Here is a 23,373-nt window from a genome sequence, read left to right on the forward strand (position 1 = left end):
ATCACCAATGCACAAATAGGGCCTTCCATAATGACAGAAATCCCAGAAACGGAAACGTCATCTGGCAGACGTGACTGACTATTGATACATTTACTTTCGACCTTAACCAACAAGCCTGGTCTCTGGGTTCCATGGTGTAATAGTCAGCACTCTGAACCTTGAATTCAGTGATCTGAGTTCAAGTCTCGGTAGAACCTTATAGATTAAGAGGTGCGAGCTGCCAAGTTCTTTTATATCTGTCATATTGTTCCCATACTGGAATCGAACTCAAATGTGATATGGAGAAAAGTTAGACAATGCAAGTCTTGTATTCCACAAACTTTGAGTTCATCAAAAGTGTCTAATTTGCAAGCCTCAACTTTGATCATCCACAAGAATTTTGGCTGCCCAAGCAGAGCCACATGCCAATCCCAAATGGCTTCATTATCAAAGACATTAACGATAAAATGTACAAAATGCCAAGCCACCACATGCAGGCCGACAATGACATCAAAAAATGGGCCTTCCATAATGACAGAAATCCCAGAAACGGAAACGTCATCTGGCAGACATGACTGACTATTGATATATTTACTTTCGACCTTAACCAACAAGCCAGGTCTCTGGGTTCCATGGTGTAATGGTCAGCACTCTGGACCTTGAATCCAGTGAACTGAGTTCAAGTCTCGGTGGAACCTTATAGATTAAAAGGTGTGTGCTGCAAAATTCTTATATATCTGTCATACTGTTCCCATACTACATCTCAGAGGTACACATAGTACTTTTTGCTGTACTACATCTCAGAGGTACATATTGTACTTTTTACTGTACTACATCTCAGAGGTACATATAGTACTTTATACTGCCCTACATCTCAGAGGTACATATAGTCCTTTTTACTGCACTACACCTCAGAGGTACATACTGTACTTTTTACTTTCTTGTTACTTCTTTCAGGGGGAAACAGCGTATAGAAATAAGAGAGTCATTATCTTTTACACCTTTAACATCTTGGACTATAACACCGTTACTTTTGTTTGTTTGTTTTGTTTGGTTAAGTCTTTGCACTATTGTTAAGTTTGTTAATTTTAATAATATCTATCTATCTATCTATCTATCTATCTATCTATCTATCTATCTATCCATCCCTCCCTCCCTCCCTCTCTCTCTATTTGTCTCTCTGTCTCTCTCTCTCTCTCTCTCTCTCTCTCTCTCTCTCTCTCTCTCTCTCTCTCTTCCTCTCTCTGAGAGATGGTAATGAGCATAGTTAGTTTGATGTGTACTGATCCAGCATGTGTATTAAACAACCTAAAATGTAGCAGTATAACATGTCAATCTTTGTTTTGTCTTTGTTTAATTGGCTTGTCCTGAAACCAACAGCCAATCCAATCACACTCTCAGGTAGAAGGGGCGGGGCTTAGTGGTCTGCGGCCAGGTGCCAGGTGTTCATCATCGTTAAGTGAACCGTGAATATCTAAGAGAGCAATAACGTTCATGACGTCAGTGGCTGACGACCAGTCATCCTGTGGTTTGGAGCTTTGTGATCTCCAAGAGGTAAACACGAGTCTGTGTGTTGTTTTCTACACTTTGACTAAATGTTAGAGTAAAACAAGTTGTGTTGCTAATCGCGATTAGCCGTTAGCATTAGCATTGTAACCGTTAGCTTTGCTTTCATGCTGTTAGCTGTGCATTTGAAACCAGATGTTAAGACAAGCTACTGCTCGGAAACGTGCTCGTGCCGTTTTGTTTCTTGCTTGAGTGAACAAGTGAAGCTGCCATTACAGTTGTAGTCCTCGTTCCGAAGCATGACTCCTCATTTAGTCAAATACATTTACTTCCGGGTCACGTGTAGTACCAGGCCCTTCCTCGTTAGTATAGTGGACAGTATCTCCGCCTGTCACGCGGGGGCCAGTCGCGTATAGTTGGCATACGCTGACAGCCAATGAAATTGTAGCATTATTAACGCTGTCCAAGGTGCTCAAAGTCCACTTTCACAGTGCTGGTTTCAGCTCCTGGACGCAGGTTCGAGTCTCAGTTGGGGCAAAGCCACTCATCAATGATAAAGAGCTATTTATGAATCAAGAAATGTGTATCCAACTTTAACATTTACTGATTATCACTAGATTGTAGTGGCAGACATATTATCAAGTGCATGATTTATTTATGGCTATTAACCTATTATATTGCAGTTTTCCTAATTATGAACATTTAAATTGCAATCACTTAATTACTTCAATTAAATATTTATTTACTGTTCACTATAATGATTCACTTATTAATGAGACATGTAAACATTAGTGAACAAAATATATTTATTAAACACAACAGGGACAGTAAATGTTGAACACAGAGCCCATAGTGCAAGATCACAAATACACAACACAAATATGTACAACAAATATAATAATAAATCCAGTAAAAAATGAGCAAATATATACAGTATATACACGACAAAACACTCATGTCTCTTATTTTCCCTTTTCAACCTCCCATCTCTTTTTTTCTGTCTCATAAAAAGGAGACCTCTGGAACTCAGTCCAGGTCATCTGCTTCTCCATGCCCTGGTCTTTGTAAAAGGAAAAGACTTTACCAGGGCAGTAAATGTACTTCCCTGTTAGTCCAGGGAACCCCGTATGAACATGAGGACTGTTTGGGCCCTGCTTCAGTTCCATCTTACAGAATCCGCACTTACGACCTGTGGGCTTGGATTCAGTCCTCTTCCTCTTCTGCTGTCCTCTCTCCTCCACCCTTTTCCTTGTTGCATCCAGTTCCAGCTGAAAGAACTTTGTCTCTGCAAAGTCGACAAAGGGCATTCTTGGGTTTGTCAGACCGTCTGCACCATAAACTTTAAAAACTTTCGTGGAGCAGTAAAAGTATCTGACAGGGCCCTGCTGGAAGAAGAAGTGGATAGAAGAACCATCATTCTCATACCTGGACTTTGGCTGACCACAAGAAAGACACCTTTTTGTCTGGGTCTTTTTTTCCTTTGACTGTTGTTGTTGTTGTTGTTGTTGTTGTTGCTGCTGCTGTTTCTCCATGATGTTTCGTACCATTTCCTCAATGGAGGCTTGAGTCAGGGTCTGAACAGGTGGAGGCGGGTTAATGACTGCAACGGGCATGGTCACAACTGGCACACTGGTGGTCTCACTGCCCTCTGTCAGAGAGTGCCAGAGTTCCTGCCTCTCTTGCAGTTTTTCTGGGCTGATGTTCAAAGATGAGCTGGTGTTTAATAATTTGCTCAGGTGCTTTACATACAGTGAGATGTGCAATTTTGTTGTTGGGTGGAGCATGCTGTTGGGGTCTGTACAGGAGTTGTGAACTAGAGCAGCATAGTCCTGGTCCACAAGCCTGAGCATGTCCTTCTGCCCACGGTGAATATTGAGCAGGTTGTCGATGGCTGCCTTCATGGGGGCCGGCCATCGCTTGTGGTCCAACACAAAAACTCTCCCTCCTGTCTTCACAGGTCCAGTGCGGGCGCCAGTTGGTGAGGACAGCAGGGGCAGAGACGGCCAACGTGTGGTTTCTATAAAAACAAAAGACAGAGTACAATAAGACATTCTGACCTACAGAAGGGAAAAGCCCTAATTCATACACTTGTATGGGTGAAAACACACTTTCCGCTTTTAGATAAATGGCTGACTGGTATGTTTTTGTACATGTTTTCAATTGCACAATATTGTCACATCGCGTAAAAAAGGAAAAGTGAATCATCCATTACGCTTGTCATTAAATATGAATAAAATCGAGTTACTACCAACTGAAGTCTGGTGCACTACTTTGTCTGTCTGTTAGATGTTTACCTGTTGTAGTGGGATTCACTTCTGGTTTGGCAGCAGAATCAGCAGCAGGGCATGGAGAAAACTGAAGCAACTTGGGCGGTGCCATTGAGGATGACTGAGGAAGCGCAGTCTGGGCAGCGGGCGGGCCGCTTTGAGGAGGTGAATTCTGGGCCTGGGCGGAGTCTGTCTTGCTCCTGTGCTTGTCCCAGTCTAGAAGAACTGGGCGGCAACCAGGCTCAACGTATTCCAGGCCAAACTTCTCTCCAGTGTCTCTACCAGTGAGATGAAAAGCTGGATACTTGACCTGCCCCAACACCCGTTCAGAGACCGCGTTGAGCTGTGCAATCAATGCCGGATCAAAGACAGCTGGGAGGTGAACGCCTGGCTGCTTCAAGTCCACCAGGCGCTGGTAGTTCCACCGTGCCACCCCAGTCATCCCCTGAGCTTGAAACAGCTCTGTGGAAACACGTGTTCCAGTGACCCACTGAGCCTGGTGGAAGTGATAGCCCTCCTGCTGAGACGTGCCTCTGATGGGGATCCAAACAGGAACTTTGGCCCCTTCACCCTGCATATGGTTCAGCTGCAGTGTTCCTCCATACCTGTACAAAGTCCCTCCTTCCACCACAGGATCACTCAGGCAACTTCGCAGGATGTGCACCCGCTGAATCCGCCATGCCTTCAGCATTGAGGGCTTGAAGAGAGGAGTGCCATTTGGATCACTCGCAAGGTGAAACTGCTGGAAAACTCCCTCAACCCTCTTGATGAGCTCCTCAGGCTGTGGAATCCTGGTCCTGCAGTGCTCGCGAATGTGGAGCTTGGTTGGGTTGGCAGGCTGAATTCCACAGAAGGCATATGCAGCTTTAAGCCTCTGCAGGTCTTCCTGATCCACCACAGAAAAAGCTGCAGACAGGAACTGAGCAAAAGAGCTGTACAGGGCATGATGCTCTGACACACACTCACGGAGGAACCGCCTCATGCAGTGGAATAAGTCCAGCTTGATAGTTATGTTTGCACTGAAGTGGGATCTTGATGCACAGGTGTTCAGCAGGTTACCAGAAGTGGCCCCGGCAACAATGGCATCAGTTGTTCTCCAAGAATCCCAGTTCAGATGCTCTCCTGCAAACGATTCAGCCACCTTAAATGCTGCACAGCAATCCCTGAAAGAAAAAATATAGACAAAGTATAGCCATGAATGTTAAAGTAGTCATATCAACCACCATGTGTAGTCCAGTGTATATGGTCGTCACAATAAAATGAATGCAAAGGGATTTTCTGTCATCAAACTGGAAATATGAAAAGCAATGTAAGTGTGATTCTGAGCTGTTTGTGTCACCAATGATGGTAAAAAGTACTGATTATAATTTACCTGTCTACCCACTGGTATTGTGCCTTCTCTATGCCTGCAGTGCTGTAGCGCTGTGCTAGTCCCTCGTACATGGGCTTCAGGGACTTCTCTGTCTCCGACTGCACCATCACCCATGAAAGGATCATCCAGTTCTCATTCATGACCGCATACGAGGACATGGTGCCGGATGAAAAGGTGACCTTCCTCGCAACTTTGCGTGTGTGGTCTGAGCGGAGAGCCTGTCCAAAGGTGCCCTGCAGGAGTTTTTTTATGGCACTCTCCTGGTGTTGGTACTCGTGCAGCAGGCAGTCGGTCAGGTAGTGAGCAGACACAGAGATCCCGTTCCAGCCAACTGGATCAGCGTACTCTCCGAAGGGAGCTGGCTTGGTTTCCTGCCTGATGAACTGAGTGATGGTTCTTTGGTCGTACTTTCCTGCCTCAGCATCCATGATGTTTTGGCAGCTGAGGAGGTAGGCCAGGTGAGCACGTTCAAATTTCAGGTGCATCATCTCCATGATCTGCTTTGCCATGTCGGTGGGTGAGTTGCCTGTCCGCCTGAGCTCGTCCATGACCGATTTACAAATGGCCTTCTTGTAGGTCAGTACTGCTGGCAACAGGTTTGTGAACCTCTTTGGGAGTTTGTCCAGCCACACTGGGTTGTCAGCGTACCACCTCTTCCTGCACACTTTGCAGCACAGCCTGGATGACAACAGGTAGTACTGTCCAGTGACACCGACAATCGCACGAGGTCTACCAACACCTGCAGAGACAACTTGAGGCCGGGCACAACCTTCAATGCACGGCAGAGTGTAATTGTTCCTCAGTCTAGCCATCAAGTTCTCATTCTCTGGCTTCCATATGAAGAAGGGATGGAGCTGAAAGTACTTTGGGGAAGGAAGATCTGAGACGCTGTCAATTAATTCTGGCTGGGGAGGGAGACGCCACAATGACACCATCTTCATGAGGTTGCGCACAGGAAAGGAGCCCGGCCAGAGACCCATGGATTCCAGCTCTGTCTTCATCCAGATCCTCTGCTGCTGTGAACAGGTCCACTGGCTGACTTCCTGGTCGTAGCCAGGGAGCTGTGGAGGAGGACGGGTGGGCACAGCTAACGGCCTGGGTAATGGCTCACCTAGTCAGACAAGAATAAACAGGGCTAATTAGTACCATTTTGGTGCGACTTGATTTAATCTTTTTGCCATGAAACACATTCTAATACTAACGTTGATCTCTCTGTGCAGGTGACAGTTGACCGGGCTCTGCAGACGTCTCAGGAGAAATCCGGGGGGCCTCTGACACTATAGAGAATATTAAACATGTTATTATTATTATTGACAGTAACATGAAGCAAGAATGTAACATGACATCTACACTGTAGTGTAGATGTCATGTTACTGTATACAGTGCAGCAGTAAGTCTAAAACAGACTTTAAAGAATTAACAACAGTATTGATGGACACTACATATGGATATTTTTAAGATGCAAATACAGGTCAAATAATGCACACCAGGAACTGTGACAGTCGCTTCTGTTGATGGACGAGCCGGTCCTTCTGGCAGCAGACACATGAGCTCCTGGGGAACAGGCACCGGTCTCTTCACAGTTAGAGCGGCGGCTGCAAGGAGAGAAGGATCACAAACCAGAACCAATGCTTTATAACGGATATGAGCACAGTGAATATGACGGATATCTTTAAACGTTAGATGCATTTACCATCTACTTGTGAACCCTTCAGAGGAGTTGGTGCAGCCAGTGCAGCAGATGGTTCTACAACAGAAAAAAACATGTCAGTCATTTATATTTTGACAACATACAAACACTACTGTTAGTATGGTTACTTCACCTGCCTTTCTCAGCCTTATCCAATGAAACAGACTGTTTCTCACATTAATATATAAAGAATATACTTCATTCATACACGTGTGTTTATGTTTCGATGGGTTAATATTCAGTATGATGTAACCTAGGCAAGTGAAGCAACATGGCACACTTCAAACACATGCATTCAGGTGTTAGTAACACAGAAGTTTCACATGCATACATATTTTTTCTTTTTATCCATATAAGAAAACAAAAAGTGATACGTACCCTCATCATGACTGGTATCAATTCATAGTCACTAGGACAACAAGTAGAACACCAAAACACAAACAGGACCAGAACATGGTCAACATGAGAACGGCTCAAGTCATGCTTCATGTGGGATAAGAATTCATGGTCCCAGGGCTGTCAGTTGACGGCAGAACGTTTTTGGTGAAAAACCTCTTTTTCTTCCTGAAGCCTGCTGTTGTCTGGCTGTAGATGATGATGATGACGATGATGATGCAGAAACAGCTGTTAAACACAAACAAAAAATATATCATATATACTGAATAGAATACATCTTCAGGTGGTAGAAACAAAGAAACAAAAGACAGCAACTGTTTACTCACAGCACTGCACTTGTTGCTTTGAAGGAGAGATACTCAGCATCCCTCTCTCCAGCTCTTCATCTTCATCCATCACTGAGATGCAAACAGACAAGAATCAGAATGTCATTAAATGAATATCTTCTTGTACGTGGGCGGGTATGACTTAAATGACTGGAATGATGGTGTGTATGACAGCGTGTACATCTCTCTAAAACAAACAGGAAACCAGACCCACCCATGGCTTCAGCAGGAGCAGGTGAACGTTGTGTCATCACAGAGGAGCCAGAGGGTGGATGCAGCTTCTTCTGGAGGTACACCTGGATTTTCTGCATCTTCGTCCCTGGAGCACAGCTTTTCTTTAGTATAAAAGATGCATAGCCATCACCTCTGCTGTGCCAAATCTCTCTCCAGGTGTTGTTGGCACGAGAGCCAAAACCAACCAGCTGGTCATCCTCCGATGCTGCTGCTGCTGTCACAGCTGGCTTTTGTTCCTCATAGCTGAGAAGAGACTGGATTTCTTGAAAGCTGAGGGAATAGCTCACAAATGACAGCAGGCTGTCCTTGCTGTGCCCCGCTGCCATGAACACTCCTGCAGCCTCCTCCTTTTGCTGGTTCCTGATTAGGTAGATGGTGTACCCAATGTCATTCTCCAGGAGCCAGCGGAAGGACTTGCCCTTGTACTTCCCAAACTGCAGGATGTAGTCTCCAGTCACCTCAGTTCTATCTGAGGCATCCCCTCCTCTCTGGCGGACCACAGTCAGAGCATTCTGTCTGACCAGCTCCTCCTTCACAGCTGCAGACTTGTCCTGTAGAGACGGGTTGTCTTTGAGGACTTTGGCTGCATCAGTCGGATCCTGACGGAGAAATCCCAGTGGTCCCTTACGGAACGTAACCGTCATTCTCCCAGGGAAAAAAAACTGTTTGTGCATTTTACCTGTAATGACAAAGAGTAGAATATATGAATAAGTCTATTACTACCTTATGGACAGCCATTGTTTTCATAACAGATGTTAATAGATAGGGTTTAGGAGGTTAGTATATCAGCCTAACATGTGATGTTGTTGATCATGTGTGGACCTTCAGTGCCTGTTCCTGTCAATTTGACATGAACTCTGTGCTTGTTGAGTCAGCGATTGATTTACACTTCAATGGCAGACCCCCTGTGGGTGAAAGCCTTTGAACGACTGATGGAAAAGAACTTGGGAGGTGAAGGAAGCTCAGCCTAGTGGGGAGTCACACCTTCATTTACGACCCCCGGTCATGTGACTGAAGTAACAATGAAGTGTGAAGTGTCTTATCAAGAAATGCTCGGAACTCAATTCACCTTTTCACCCTCCCAAACAAACATGCAATAGAGATTATACGATGTAATAAACAACAACATCATCATATTCTGGTGATCTCTGATTTTAACAGTGATGGAGAAAGTATATAGGCCTTGTACTTCAGTAAAAAAAATAATATTATTATTAATACCACTACATGGTGTAAATACTCTTTTACAAGTAAAAGTCCTGCATTTAAATCGTACTTACTCAAAGTCTTACTTAAGTAAAAGTACAAAAAATAAACTCATAATGCAGAATAATATACATTATATTATAGTATTATAATTATTGAGGTATTAATGTGTTCATCACTTTAATGACTTGATATACTGCTGGTAGTGTAATCTGTAATAACACATCATCATTTATTAGTTGAGTATATTTTGTCTGATGTCCTATCTGCTAAGTAACTAGTAACTAATGTCAAACAGTGGAGCAGTTAATGTACGTAACTATGAACTACGTGCATTAATGACGATACGTGACGTGATCCAACGGAGACGTGCGTGTTTATTTAACGTTACGTGATTCAAATGAAGCACCGGGTCCGGTCATAGCTCGTTGTTTTTTCGTTACGTGTATGTAAAGTAACAGAGTATATCTAACGTTCACCTTAACCTTAACCGGCCGCTGGTCAGCCTCTATATTCATCGGACAGCAGTAAATGCTAACCTATATATTTGAATGCACGTTCGTATTAACTTGTGGTAATTTCGGCCAAAAAAACACAACAAAGTCGGACATGAATGAACCGGTATGAACCGTTAACGGCTTCAGGTTACGTTACGTTAGCATGTAAGGTAACAAACTCATACAGAAGTCCGACTTCAACACAATAACACTGAAGAAAGACGACTCACTTTATCTTTTTAGCGTTCAAGTGAATGTCAGACAGCCCAGACTAATTATAATGACATTTTAATTCATTGCTATTCATCTTAATGACTTACCGTTTAACGTAGCGTCCACACAGCGAAGAGTTCTAGGAAAATGCGGGAGGTCGATGCTCTTTCCAGGCTGCGACTGACTGACAAACACCGGAGAAAGTCTGTCACTCGCGAAACGGCTCCAAAGCGCAACTAGCGGCCAGCCGAACACATTACGTCCTTTTGGCTCCACAGCGCTGCTGATGGCCAAAAATATATTACATCCGTACTGGTTTAGGACTACCATTGAAAATGAATGGGAAACGGTTTAGGGACTTTTAGCTAAAGAATCCCCGGGTGCCGCGCGGAAGACCGGGGTTCGATTCCCCGACGGGGAGTACATTTATTTTCTTTTTTTGTATGTTTATTTTTTTTTTTTTTTATGTATTTCCATGTTTTTTAGAGAGTAAAGCAACGAATCATACGTCTTAAGGCTAAGCCCGTGGTGAAGACTGACAGGAGATTAAAGCTGGAGCTACAGACCTGTACGATCTCAGAGGGTCCACCTTAATAGTGAGTTGATTCACCAACAGGGACTCATTATTATATTACTAGTTTGACATATAGTTGACTTCGGGTCTGGTTTGTATTCTGTGAGCTGCTGTCTGACACTCAGACGTTAAAACGAGGTCTCGTTTAAGTGAGAAACAGCGCCGCCAAAATCCTGTTTGTGGCCAAAATATGTTTTACACCCGTAGTGATGAGAACTACCATAGAGAATGAATGGAGAACGTTTAGAGAGTTCAGCTCTGCTGTTTCCGTGATAGAGGTCTCTAAGGTCCTCAGCTCGAAACTAGGCTGGAACAATTGTTGAATTTATTCATATTTGATTTATTGATCAGATCAGATAGTTTTCCGGTATTGGTCGTCTTTAAAACCGGAATTACCGATATTATCCTACATGCACTTAAAAGTATTATTACCATACTAACATAATTAAACATTAAATTATGAACTGGGCAAACGACTTTTGTTTTAAATGACATGAAGACATTTAATCCCAACAATAAAACTATTTCATTTAAGTCAATAAATATCATCAGTTTTTAATAGAATCGTATTCTTTATTTCTGTCCACCTGCTGGTAGGATCAACAGTTATTCATGTTCATATTTATTACATGAATAGATCACAATCTCTCAGTGTTGCACCTTTTTTAATAATAATTAAACATCGTGTTTGTCGATGAAGTGTTTTTATTGTAACCAGGTGGAGCTGACGTGGAGAGATGGTGGTGAGATGCACCGGTGACCTCTAACCTCTGAGAGCTCAGAGTCTGGAGGGTACGGGTGCTGTGAGGCATACGTTTATATTTGAGTGGTTTTCATTATGTATTTGTGTGCTAAAGACATGACATACAATGAAATATGTAATTGTATATTTGTGTTCTAGAGCTTCCTGAGCAGTTGCACCCGATGGTAGCTACTTATTTATATTCTACCCATTTGTTAAATATGTGTTTTCATTCTTGTCATTTCTTGACCTGTAGTCGATAACGACACCTACAGAACCTCGGTTTGACCCACAACAATAGATAAAGTCATAATCAAGTTAAAAGTAGAGTAACGAGTCAATGATTCCACTTGCATATTACTGCGAATTTAAGTTATTACTAATCAACACCATTTTCATATTATATCCTCCTATATTTCTGTCACTATCACTAACAATGTGTTATCATTAGTTTCCCACTGAGACTAGTTGTGTGTCACATGAGCGCCCCCTGCTGGGCCCTTACAGTCTCTGAGGGAGGTTGATCTGTAACGAGCTCTGTTGTAATCTCTAAATAAGTTCACTTTTGGTCACCTCAATGCAAAAATGTGTCATAATTGAGGGCGTGGCCTATTTGAGTGACAGGTGGACGCTGTCGGGCCTCAGGTCGATGTTCTAAACCCTTGTTTTTATTCTTTAATCAACTATTTACTGAATGAAATCATTGTTTCAATGAGGATTATAGTGCAGCCCATGTTGATGAAAGAAGAGTTCACTGTGTGATCCTGAAGAGGACTCTTGCGTGTTCGCTCTGTTTAAACGGCTGGATGACGAGTTTTCCCCGGGGTCCCTGAACGCACCACGTGTTTCCATAATGTGAGAGACTGAGTGTGATTACTGAGCCACCTGTTCTCTGAACACATCCTAAAAAGAGTAACCACGTTGTACTTTCTGTTTCTCATTCATTGTATTTAAGTATAAAACAAGTTTTTTTCTCCAGTTAATTTAAAGAGGTTATAATTGCTGCTACACTCGAGAGAGGAGTTCAGGTTTACCTGCTTAGACTAACGGAGCAGTCTCCTGGAAGTAAAGTAACATAGTGGCGATGTAACAGTATTACATCATACGGTTGAAATTGTAAATAAATAAAATAAAAAAGGTTGATGCATTTTAAATATTCTGGTACATAAGTGTAATATATTGTGAGTAGTAGCAACACAATGTTCAGCATAGTACAGCAGTATTGTATATTGTAATATTAAGTCTATAAATAGGCCTACATTGTCTGTCTGTTTTGTAATGTTGTGGTTATCACGTTTTAACATCATTTAGGTGGAGGATTCAAATACAGGGCCTTCTCCATCGCTGCCCCTCCCTCTGGAACTCCTCCCCCAACACCTCAGATGTTCTCCGTCACTTTCAAAACTGCACTTAAAACTCACCTGTTTAAATCTGCTTTTAACCTCTAATGTCGGTTATGTATGTTTTCTTTCTTTATTTTTGTGTCGTTTCTTACCGTTATGTCATTGATTGTGTTCTTATTAGAAATGGTTTTATTGTTTCTGCTTTTACCATGTAAAGTGTCTTTGAGTGCCTTTTTAAAGTGCTATATAAATAAAATGTATTATTATTAAATAAGCCCAGTGAGTTTTTGTGCCTCTTCCTGCATATTATTTATCTTTGTATTAATGTATTTGTATTATTTTTTTAAGTTGTGCAAATAAAACTAAGTCTTTTATATACTCAATATATCTCAATATGCAGTTTTGTAAAACCGCTCCCTGTTTTTCTTTTAAAAGGTAAACAAGATTTATTTACCTTTTTTTTCATCACAGTGGAGCGTTTTACAAACTATACTTATTATTTTTTTTTTAACCCAAAGCACATTTCACACCTACTTAATATTCATTAACAACTCCGTATCTGCCTGTTAATTCGACGGGGAGTAATATTTATTTAATTTTTGTTGTATTTTCACTATTTCTGAATGTATTTGTTTTTGAAGAGAGTAAAACAAAGACTTAAAAACGAGGTCTCTTTAAGTGAGAAACAGCGCCGCCAAAATCCTGTTTGTGGCCAAAAAATAGTATTACATCCGTAGTGACGAGAACTCCCATAGAGAACGAATGGAGAACGTTTAGAGTTCAGCTCTGCTGTTCATGACCGCATACTTCACCAACCGGTTCATTATAATTACATTTATTTTATATTGCCCAAAATCACAAATTTGAGGTTTAATTACAGCTACTTTGTCCTGTTATATTAGACATGATATTAAGTACAGATGGAATCGCTTCTTTGAGTTTAGCTACAGCACCATCAGAGAGACATCTAGTGTAGAAACCTTTGCCTAATGTTGTACACTCAGGTAGTAGAAATTCTGAGGTTATTAGATAATAGTCCGATAAAAGAGGGTTCTGTGGAAAGACTATGAAATGTTCTATTTTAATTCCTGCACGCTCTGACAGAAGCCAATCAAACCTAATGAGATAAACGCAGTACTAAGGCATCATTATCAACATCCACATGAATATTAAAGCTACAATCATGACTTCATCTGTTTTAAAGACTAGACTTGATAAGAACTCTGACCTGGGCCCGGTACACTATAACCAATAGAACTGGCTGTGTTTTCCAGGTTGGGTGTGAAAGACTCAGAACCAGGCTTTGAAATGAGCTGTGATTTAGTTTAGGTTGAGGGTTTAATAATAGGCTCGAGTCAAAGACGGCAGCTACTCCACCTGAGGAATGTGAGTATTAACATGACTCATTGAGGCTGACGTATTCTTCATTACACAGTAAATCAATAATTCAATATGACTGTGATATTAAGTCATGCACTAATACAGCTTCAGATGAGATCGGATGTCTAAGAGTCCACATTGAATCCTATTCTGTTGGTGGTAACTTGTATGAGGTCATGTTGTTCAACTCTTCTGATGTCAGTAATGTACAGACATTGTTTAAGTACAGTAGCTAACGACTGATATATATATAATCATGTATATAATATACACTAAAGGACAGGGAGGAAGCAGGAAAGACCATAGGTCCTCTTTAATGCTTCAATCATTATGACACAATAGAATTATATTCTGAACAGAGTATTTCTACACTGTCCTATTAGTACTTTTACTGTAGCAGTATTTCTACAACGCGCTCTCTCAACCCCCCCAAAATGAAATACAAATGTCTGGTCATGTGATATACTGTATGAATAGCAAACGGCAAAGAACGGGGCTTTATCCAAACAAATGTACATCACAATGGTCAAAACCTAAATGTTTTGTTATGCGTTAATATCGATAATCACTTGGAAGGGAACACTGTTTCTAACATGAACAACAGCGTTGAGAGAGACGACCCTTTTATTAGTCGGGGACGTTCACAGGGTTACAGCAGCAGAGCGGTTAGGACAGTCACTGACACAACCTGCTTCAGGGTCGCATCGTCACTGTAGAGTCTTCTTAAGGAACTGAGTCAGGAGGTGATGAGGGAAACCAAAGTCCATCTGAATCAGCACAAAGCCCTGCAGCACAGAGACGGAATCGAGTAGCAACGTAACTACCGAGTACAATGAAGTAGAACAGAACAAAGTGAAGAGAACACTCACATCCCGAGGAAGCACCTCTGGGTCGAAGATGTCAAATAAGTTAGCTCCCTGTTTGTCCAACAGCCGGGTTAGCTCCGCCTCCAGAGCTGGAGCAAAGCACAGTGCAACACGTGACCATCACAGGTCCTACCTTCACATCGAGAAGATGCACTCTGATCCTGTATTTTTAAAATGCTACATTGACAGTGATGCTATCTGAGACTCTAGGAGAATGCTCTGTGTTGGTTTCACTTTATGATCCATATCTCTCTAGCCTCACCAGACAGGACCTTGGGAACGCCTATCTTCTCCACAGCTTCTCTGATGAACTCCACGTGATCCTCATCGAGCAGCTGGAAAAAGAAGTCCAATCAAATATAAACACATGTAGTGACATGAATGGACACGATTTAAATGGGAGGGGAACATACTGGTATCAGAATAGTAATCAAATACTACAATATGCACTTTGTTTTGAAAATGGGTTAAAATGTATTTAGTAAGGTTTAGGAACACATCACGGTCTGCCTTAAAGTAACTACATAAACAAAAGTAAAGCAAGAAAAACACGGAGTTATGAAGGGTTATTGCTTGCAGCAAATATACATATTAATTAAGAATTACTATCAAAATATCTAAAGATAATTATAACTCAAAATGAATTATCTCAGATGGAGTTCTTGACATGGTGTACAGTAGCTAATTATTATATATACACACAAATCATGTGATCCCATTCTTTATGAATTAAACATGTATTGATCTATTAACTACACACGAATGACGTAATACAAGATGAACAAATGATTACAATGAATACCAATGAGCCACGTATGAATAAAGAGGATTACGTGACCAGTCACAAGGTCACAAAACAAGGTCACGAGGCTGCAGCCTTGACCCCACCGAGGAGGTCGTGACCTTAGGTTGGAAAGACGGATTCGGGCGTAGCTCTACCAGTCCCCCGTCGTTGCTTACAGACATACAAGAAGGGTACAAAAGGAAGTACCTGGCACCCGGATTCTCTGGGGCCACCAGTACCACAAGAACAAGTCTGAAATCCCACTGTTTACCCGGCCCTAAAGCTAACCCTAGCCACCGCCATCAGGACAGGCTTCCCCCAGCAGAGTGACCAGATGCCTCCCCGGTGGCCTGGTGGGACGTCCCGCTGCCACCTGTCAGGGAGGCGTCTGTGAACACCTGAACGTCATGAGGGACGCACACGAGCCACGCGCCCTCATGGAGGCTCAAACAGCCGTCTTGATCACTGAGGGAGCTTTGTGGGTATTAGACGCTGAGGGGTATTCAAAACCCGGGGAATGTGAACTCATTACATGAGTTCCATTTGTGCAGAGCAGGTTTTCTGGTCTGATAATTTGATATATTTGATATATATATATATATATATATATATATCTGATATTTTGAAGGATTTGGGAAGGAGGTCATCTTGATACACATGAGAACCACTTCTTACATTAAATCACACATCGTTCCAGGACAACGTTTCGTTGTTTTAAGAGAACTCAAACTGTTGAGAGAAAGACAGAGTTTTTCTCTCCCATCTAAAACATCCTCACTGTGCTGAGCCTCTGTTCTGCAGCTGGAATTCATTCAAACATGTATTTTCTTACCGTTTGATTTTGTAAGGACAGCTCAGCTTGTAATACAAAGATCCTAGAAAGGAAACACACACACACACACACACACACACACACACGATATATTCCGTATTGGTAAGGTTGCATCTGAGGATTTCCGTAACTTTTTAAATCATGCACTCAAAGAATCAGATTGACTTCACACACAGATGGGTGAAGGTGAAGGAAACAGAGTTTGAACTTCTGTTCCAAGTTCTCCACAGTGAACAAGTTCTACGTTCATGCAGAACAAGCAGCTTTCTGCACGACTAATGCAAAGATGGAGGGAGCTGTCGTGAAACATACGACTTAGACCCTTTTGGGTATTTATGCTGAATTTAGTTTCAGATGGACTAAATAATGATGCACATGTAGGTCATTCAAAGCTCGTTAAGGGCTGAACAAGTTAACAAGAAGGGTCTTACTCCGACGGGGTTCCCTGCAGGAAGAGCTTCTTGTCAGCATAGGAAGCTGTGACGTCAACGGCCACATCCTAGAGGTCAAACACAAAGAAACATCACTCACTGCTCACACGTTCACTTCTTAACATTGTGAAGCTTGAAGAAGGCTGGAGCAGATGAGAAGTGACCCGGCATCAAGACCCACCATCGTGGTCCAAATGGTCTCATGTCAGCTCATTTTGAAGGGAACAGTCAGACTACTGAACTGTTGCTCTTTAGTTCAACTATTCATCCATTCATTTCAACTGGTTTTCAATTATTTATATAATAATTATTCATTTAATTATTCATTTCAATTTATAGAGCCCAAAACCAAAGATGTTGCCTCTGAGGGCGGGTCGTCCAGCGGGTCGTCCAGCGGGTCGTCCAGCGGGTCGTCCAGCGGGTCGTCTTTGACCGTGTGTCCTTGGTAGTGGTGTAACGGGTCACCCCTCACGGTTCAGCACCGTGGATTCTTTTTTTTACAGTTTAATCATCATAGAGTGTAATAAAGTGTTACTGCTGCTGTTCCTTTTCAAGTAACACGTCTCTAAATATCAATGCAGAGCTACAGTGAACACATACAGCAGTAGTGTGTGAACGTGAACGGAGCAGGTTGAAAGCGTTTAACGGTGAACGTCACGGCGAGTGGAGGAAGACACCTTTAAGTCTCATGTTTGTCTTCCCTGTAACTCATAATGACAGGATGAGGGAGGAGACAAACAGACTATCTCTGCTTCACTGAAACCCGGCTTAGTGAGCACAAAGACTGGTGTGGACCCACCAGCAGGACATCAAAGACCTCCTGCTGGACCCCCGCAGGGAGCCTTCTGGGCAAACAGGTCAGTGGAAGACGCGGTCAATAGTGAACTTATTACAAGTGCTCTTCAGAGAGATCCAGGAAGCCACTGGTCCCTGCTGCTGTTGCATTTCTTTATGAAGATTGTCACTGACTGATCTGCGGCTGATGACCAGGTTGTACTGAGGATCAAGATGCATGTCCATGAATGTGTTGCTGTCATATACCAGTAGTCACATTCATTCAGTGCTGTTCTCTCCCATTATCTTTGCATTACCTTGAGATGTGTATGTCATGTGTGTGTATTGTCTCGCCGGTGGCACTCTTTGATAGAGTAACTCGTACCGCAGCACACGACAGAAAGCTCCATGAGTGGTGAAGAAAGAACATGTGGTGGAAGCCTTTCAGTCAGATGTGTGATAAATGTTCTGTCAGAACAAATAAGGCGGAGTACCGTTTCGAAGAAGAGTGTTGGTGTGCCTTGAGTCCCACAGTGGAGCTCCCCAGAGGCCATCCCCCAGACCATGGTCCCGAGGGTGGAGGTGTTCAGGTAGGGAACAGATGAGCTCCACACTCTGAGCTGTGGAGAACCTGATCCCAGCAGACACTACACACACACAAAGGCAATGTGTCTCATACGGCTCATCTCGCCTCACACAGGTGTGTGTGTGTGTGTGTGTGTGTGTGTGTGTGTGTGTGTGTGTGTGTGTGTGTGTGTGTGCAGAGATAAACAGGTGTTCCACATTACCTCTCTAAGAAAGTCAGGCATTGCACTGGAGAGATTAGCCTTGAAGAGTTCCTGAAACCACATTTACAACAGATAGAAGAGCCACAACTTAACATGAACATGTGACGAGACGTCCTGGCGAGGACAGATGTTCACAAAGCTCAGTGTAGGTTTGTAATCGTAGTCAAGCTCCAATCATGTCTCACTAGTAAGTACCAACTGTATGAGTAACGTTCCACACGCCATATCTGAAGCGATGCACTTACAGCGAGTTCTGCTCCGGAGATGTTGAGTTGTAAACGGCCATCTTGGTGGGCAGCAGTCAACATGGGGTTCAAGACCTGGTCTGGGGTTCAACACACGGTATCTAGCAGTAAGAGACACACTCTAAAAACACCTGGACACCACAAAGACAGAAGATCCTCTTAACGGAGACACTGACCTACACTACCACTGGAGGAGTGAGAGGTTATCCCTGAAGTTATACGTTTGATACTAGATTACTTTGAATGAATGAACAACAGAAATTCAGAGACGTGATTTGACATTAGAGCGAAGCCTGAATCAACATGGTGGACATGGTGACATCATCACAGAAGAGACTCATGTGTTCACTACATATAGAAATATACTCTGATGAAAATCAAGTGTCTACATAATATTACCGTACGAGACTTGAGACTTGACTATATCTAAATATAAATATAAATATATATATAATATATATATATTATTGTAAAGAAATGTCACGACCAACATGTATCAGTTTTTCATTGTTATTAACATCAAAGAAGCTACATCTTCACATGAAGAAGAGCATTGGGACTTGACACGTCACTGGATACTTACTAATGTGTCTTTTCTTTCTATTGTACTTCCAAAACTCAAAAGACAATGTAATGCCGTCTGCTGACCTGAGACCCAAAAGTAGAGCATCCTGTGTTCAGTCAGCTGACTGGGGTGGAACACGGAGTCCTCGATGACGGCCGAAGTGTTGTTGTAGTTGGTCAGACCCTGAAAGGTTCATACGGAGACAATGTCAAAGCCAAGGGACGAGCAGAAAGACGACTTGATGAACGTTTACACCTGGAAGAAGATCTCGATGAACCGTTACACTGTGAGCACTATGAGTAGAAAGGGTTGTACTACAGTCCAGTCTCCTTTAACTACTGCGTACCAGCAATGTTCAATGTCTTAACCAAGTACTTTTATTTGACTTTTCTTGTCCGATGATTTCAAGACCATCGCTGTGACGTCTGTTTTCATACAGCTGTTATTTTACCTTGTGGTACGATTCTATGTAGCTAAAATTGATGCCAGGAGCAGCAGTCACACCAATGTCCACACTGATGTCTCCATAACTGAGGAACTGCTCTGTAAGCACACACACACACACACACACACACACACACACACACACACACACACACACACACACACACACACACACACACACACACACACACACACACACACACACACACTCCAGATAAAGACGATGTTTGTATGAATCAGATCACGATTCATCTGACGTATGGATGCACACCTGCTGTGTCCTGTATGAAGTCAGCCAGGACGTTTGCCACCTTGTTGATCTCCTTACAGATCTGCGTTTGAGAACACACTAGTCATTGCTACAGTGTGACCTGTGCCCTGACTATAAGAAGACATTAACATGATGGTCCACATGTCCTCTCACTACAGGCCTGGACACGTATTCATGGACATGTGGTTCTGTCGCTCCCGCCCTCACCTGTCCCTTTATGGCCAGTTTCACAGTAAAGGTGATGAAGTCGGTGAAGACCTTCCTCAGCCAGTTCGGTCTGACCAAAAACATCAAACACACACAGCATGGTCAGACGGTGATTGTGCTGCGCTGCTGACCGCCCACCAGGGCTCTGCTCTATGACGTACTGTTTGTCACCCTGCAGGTGCAGCTGGAGCTTGTGAAAGTGAAGATAACAGTCCGACGTGTCTGCTGCTACCTTACCTTCTCTGCAGTCTGAGAGAGGAGACACACAGAGACAACAGGACAGATGGGACAACATGTCAGCTGAGAGTGAAGACAGCCGCTTGATATTTGTCTGTATCACGCAGTGCTGGAAATAGAACACAACATGTCCCAGTATTCTGAGCCAGCAGCTGCCTACCTTCTACAAGAGTAATGTGAAGAAGAGTTTGGATTCTACACCACAGATGGAACATCATGGATAAACATACGGCAGTTTGACAGTAACGTCATCACTTCTGACTCGCACAGACTCCTCCCCCACCTATTGCACAATGGGTGCTTGTGATTGGAAGAAAGCATTACCCATAGAGTCCAGCAGAGGGCTCAGTCTGTGCTAATAGAACGCGGGTTATGATATCATACCATCAGTTAGCTTCTCACTCAGTAAGGAGGCAAATGAACGAAGCTTCATCCCTTTTCCAAGTTAGATCAGGATCAAGCAACACGTGTTGCGTTTGAATTCATCTAAATGACGCAGATGTAAGCTCTCACTGGTGACTGTGTCTCACTGAATCCAGGTCAATGCACAGAGCGTGCCACCGTTAACCTATGTGCACCTGGGTCCACCAGGAGATAAGGGTATGCACTAGGAAGTATGAGAAGTCCTGTTGACAAAAGTGTGAATTGACGACTGGTACAAGTCGAGCACTGCTTTTAGTGCAGCTTCTATCGTGCCTCAATCCATGAACACCAACACAAAAACAAGGTACTCACAAAGTTTGGGGTTGATTCCGAGGTCAATCTGAGATTCAATTTCAAAGTCAATTGAATGTGCAACGTTGACCCTAGATGAAAAAGAAGAAATACAAATCAATTTACTGGGGAAATGTTGAAAGAGCAACATGCAGAGCGTTCAGCTCAGTCAACAGGAGCACAGGGAGAGGATGTCACTGTGTCACACTATAACTCCATGCCACGGTCTCTTGGTTGTAGATATCATTGTGTGACTGTTTCGTACTATCGTTGTTTTCCTCAGACAATCGCAGGCTTGTGAACGTGAATGAGAACTCGTGAACTGTTCCAACTAAGTCAGACTCACAGCCAGCTACCGTATCCGTACTGGAGGTTCCCTCTGAAGACGGCGGACACGTTGCTTATTTCCAAGCCGATGCCTTCACCTGGATGCAGTTCAAACTCACTCCGACCAATTGACAGGTTGTGAATCTCCAAACTGGGTGGATCAACAGACAATCATTACATGATTTCAGGACATTTTGTTCCTGTCTGTCTGTCTGTCTGTCTGTCTGTCTGTCTGTCTGTCTGTCTGTCTCTGTGTGTGTGTGTGTGTGTGTGTGTGTGTGTGTGTGTGTGTGTGTGTGTGTGTGTGTGTGTGTGTGTGTGTGTGTCCCCTTACTTGTCCAGACCGTACGTGACTCTGCCGATGTAGAGCAGAGACTTCTCTCCCGTCACACTTGGGTATCTGGCATGTTGGAACGCTGCCTCGATCACTTTAGTGGTTTTCTCATTCACTGCCAGAAGCAAACAACCAGACGTGGTCAGAAGCACTGAAGGACGGGTACATGGCAGACAGCTGGGACACACACACCTCAGAAACTGGGTGTCCATAGGCGAGGGAATAAGGGGAGATAACCCGCTGGAATAGAGACATATGAAGGTGAACACCCACTCACACACAACAGCTGCAGGGTAGGTGAGGCGACACACGGCTCCGGTGAACCTGTAGGCCGAAGCGGAGTCCTGCAGGCAGGCGTGGGACGCCCCGAACACGGAGAGGAGCAGCAGCAGCAGCGGGGGAACATCACGAGGCATTGTGCAGCAGATATCTGACCTCTGTGAGCGGTTGAGGTGTTTGACCCTGAGGACGCGCTACAGGTCACTTTATGTTTGTGAGTGGAGGTTTCCTTCTGAGCAGTATCTCACCTCACCTGAGAGTCCTGACAATTCTTCTTTTTGGTCCAACTCCCGTCCGCTGTGGCTGCTCTGCTCTCACACACACACACACGTCTATGAATGTCTAAATCTCTTTTTTGACTTTCCTCGGTGTTTGCTGAGAGGACACTCTCTACTGACCTCGTCCTTTCCTCTGTCAGGGAGGGCTCTACGTACTGCACCGGCTAGTGGAAACCTGGTCCTTCATCCAATCAGAGACGGACAACTCGTGTGACTCACACTTAATGGCAAACACTGACTCAAAACAGGGTCCCCTTAAAGTAAACGGGTCAAAGTCCAACCTCCTCTATGACCCTGCAATCTGAATGTGGGACAAACCAGGACACAGAGTAAGTGAGGTGACGGGTAGTCAGAGCGGACGGACAACGTGCTACAGGACAGACATGGTGGTCAACAGGGACACACACACACACACACACACACACACACACACACACACACACACACACACACACACACACACACGGTTCATCATGCTTTAGTACATGTGGTGTGACTTCCTTCATTCAAACTAAATGTGGTTACATTGTTTTATTTTGAAATCAGTAGAAACAGTTTCCTTTCAGACCATATCTGCAACAAATCACACAATAAGGAACCTTTACAGTTTATTGCATCAATTATTGAAAGACACACTTTGTTCTACGACATCCACTCATAAGCAGTTATCACAGAAAGACACACAGAGACCAGCGTCCCTCACTATTGTCCTTCCTCAGAGGTGTCCTCACAGCAGGGACTGATGCAGTACAGCAGGTACTCTTCACCTTTTTCAGGTGAAGTACTACACCCCCGTCTACAGAGTACTACACCCCTGTGTACAGAGTACTACACCCCCGTGTACAGAGTACTAGACCCCGTGTACAGAGTACTACACCCCCGTGTACAGAGTACTAGACCCTGTGTACAGTGGTGGAGGTGAGAGAAGAACATAAAACCCATCTATCCCCTGCTATGGATCTAAACACATGCAGCTGTAATCAGTTGATGTAATAAACTCAACAGCAGGTCAGGACTGAACCATGAACACATCTGACCTGTGATCTGTTTCACTGCACCGCGTTGAGTTAAGAACTTGGAATGTTAAGAGAATGAAGTTCAGACCTGAGAGAAGAGAAGAAGGCATTTAAAGAGATATCTATATATATATATATATATATATCTATATATATATCTATATATATATCTATATATATATCTATCTATCTATCTATCTATCTATCTATCTATCTATCTATCTATCTATCTATCTATCTATCTATCTATCTATCT

General features: G+C 43.3%; 2 protein-coding genes and 1 non-coding gene across 3 annotated transcripts; 1 reads left to right on the forward strand and 2 right to left on the reverse strand.

Moving 5' to 3' along the window:
- The first annotated feature begins 605 nt into the window (after positions 1-605).
- On the forward strand, positions 606-677 carry trnaq-uug (transfer RNA glutamine (anticodon UUG)). The gene has a single exon. It is a non-coding gene; the product is annotated as a tRNA-Gln (tRNA).
- A 1,600-nt stretch (positions 678-2,277) lies between these two features.
- LOC137880869 (uncharacterized) lies at positions 2,278-9,847 on the reverse strand. Its single transcript, XM_068722413.1, has 10 exons — positions 9,794-9,847; positions 7,751-8,449; positions 7,537-7,608; positions 7,367-7,438; positions 6,818-6,871; positions 6,612-6,719; positions 6,327-6,401; positions 5,125-6,235; positions 3,780-4,915; positions 2,278-3,502 (listed from the first exon to the last, which is right to left on the reverse strand). Exons 2-10 carry the CDS (start codon positions 8,442-8,444, stop codon positions 2,448-2,450), a joined length of 4,377 nt encoding a protein of 1,458 aa, XP_068578514.1. The 5' UTR covers positions 8,445-8,449; positions 9,794-9,847; the 3' UTR covers positions 2,278-2,447.
- Positions 9,848-14,012: 4,165 nt separating this feature from the next.
- cetp (cholesteryl ester transfer protein, plasma) lies at positions 14,013-22,281 on the reverse strand. Its single transcript, XM_068723732.1, has 17 exons — positions 21,822-22,281; positions 21,545-21,659; positions 21,230-21,361; positions 20,905-20,975; positions 20,094-20,181; positions 19,933-20,002; positions 19,726-19,786; positions 19,462-19,553; positions 19,094-19,193; positions 18,446-18,525; positions 18,201-18,251; positions 17,907-18,059; positions 16,639-16,706; positions 16,208-16,250; positions 14,854-14,926; positions 14,595-14,680; positions 14,013-14,510 (listed from the first exon to the last, which is right to left on the reverse strand). The coding sequence occupies exons 1-17, from the start codon at positions 21,958-21,960 to the stop codon at positions 14,433-14,435; spliced, it is 1,500 nt and encodes a 499-aa protein (XP_068579833.1). The 5' UTR covers positions 21,961-22,281; the 3' UTR covers positions 14,013-14,432.
- Between the last annotated feature and the right edge of the window lie 1,092 nt (positions 22,282-23,373).

This window comes from Cebidichthys violaceus, unplaced genomic scaffold, assembly GCF_023349555.1.
Source record: "Cebidichthys violaceus isolate CVI_PGR_0920_01 unplaced genomic scaffold, fCebVio1.0.p SCAF_3, whole genome shotgun sequence".
NCBI classification, from domain to species: domain Eukaryota; kingdom Metazoa; phylum Chordata; class Actinopteri; order Perciformes; family Stichaeidae; genus Cebidichthys; species Cebidichthys violaceus.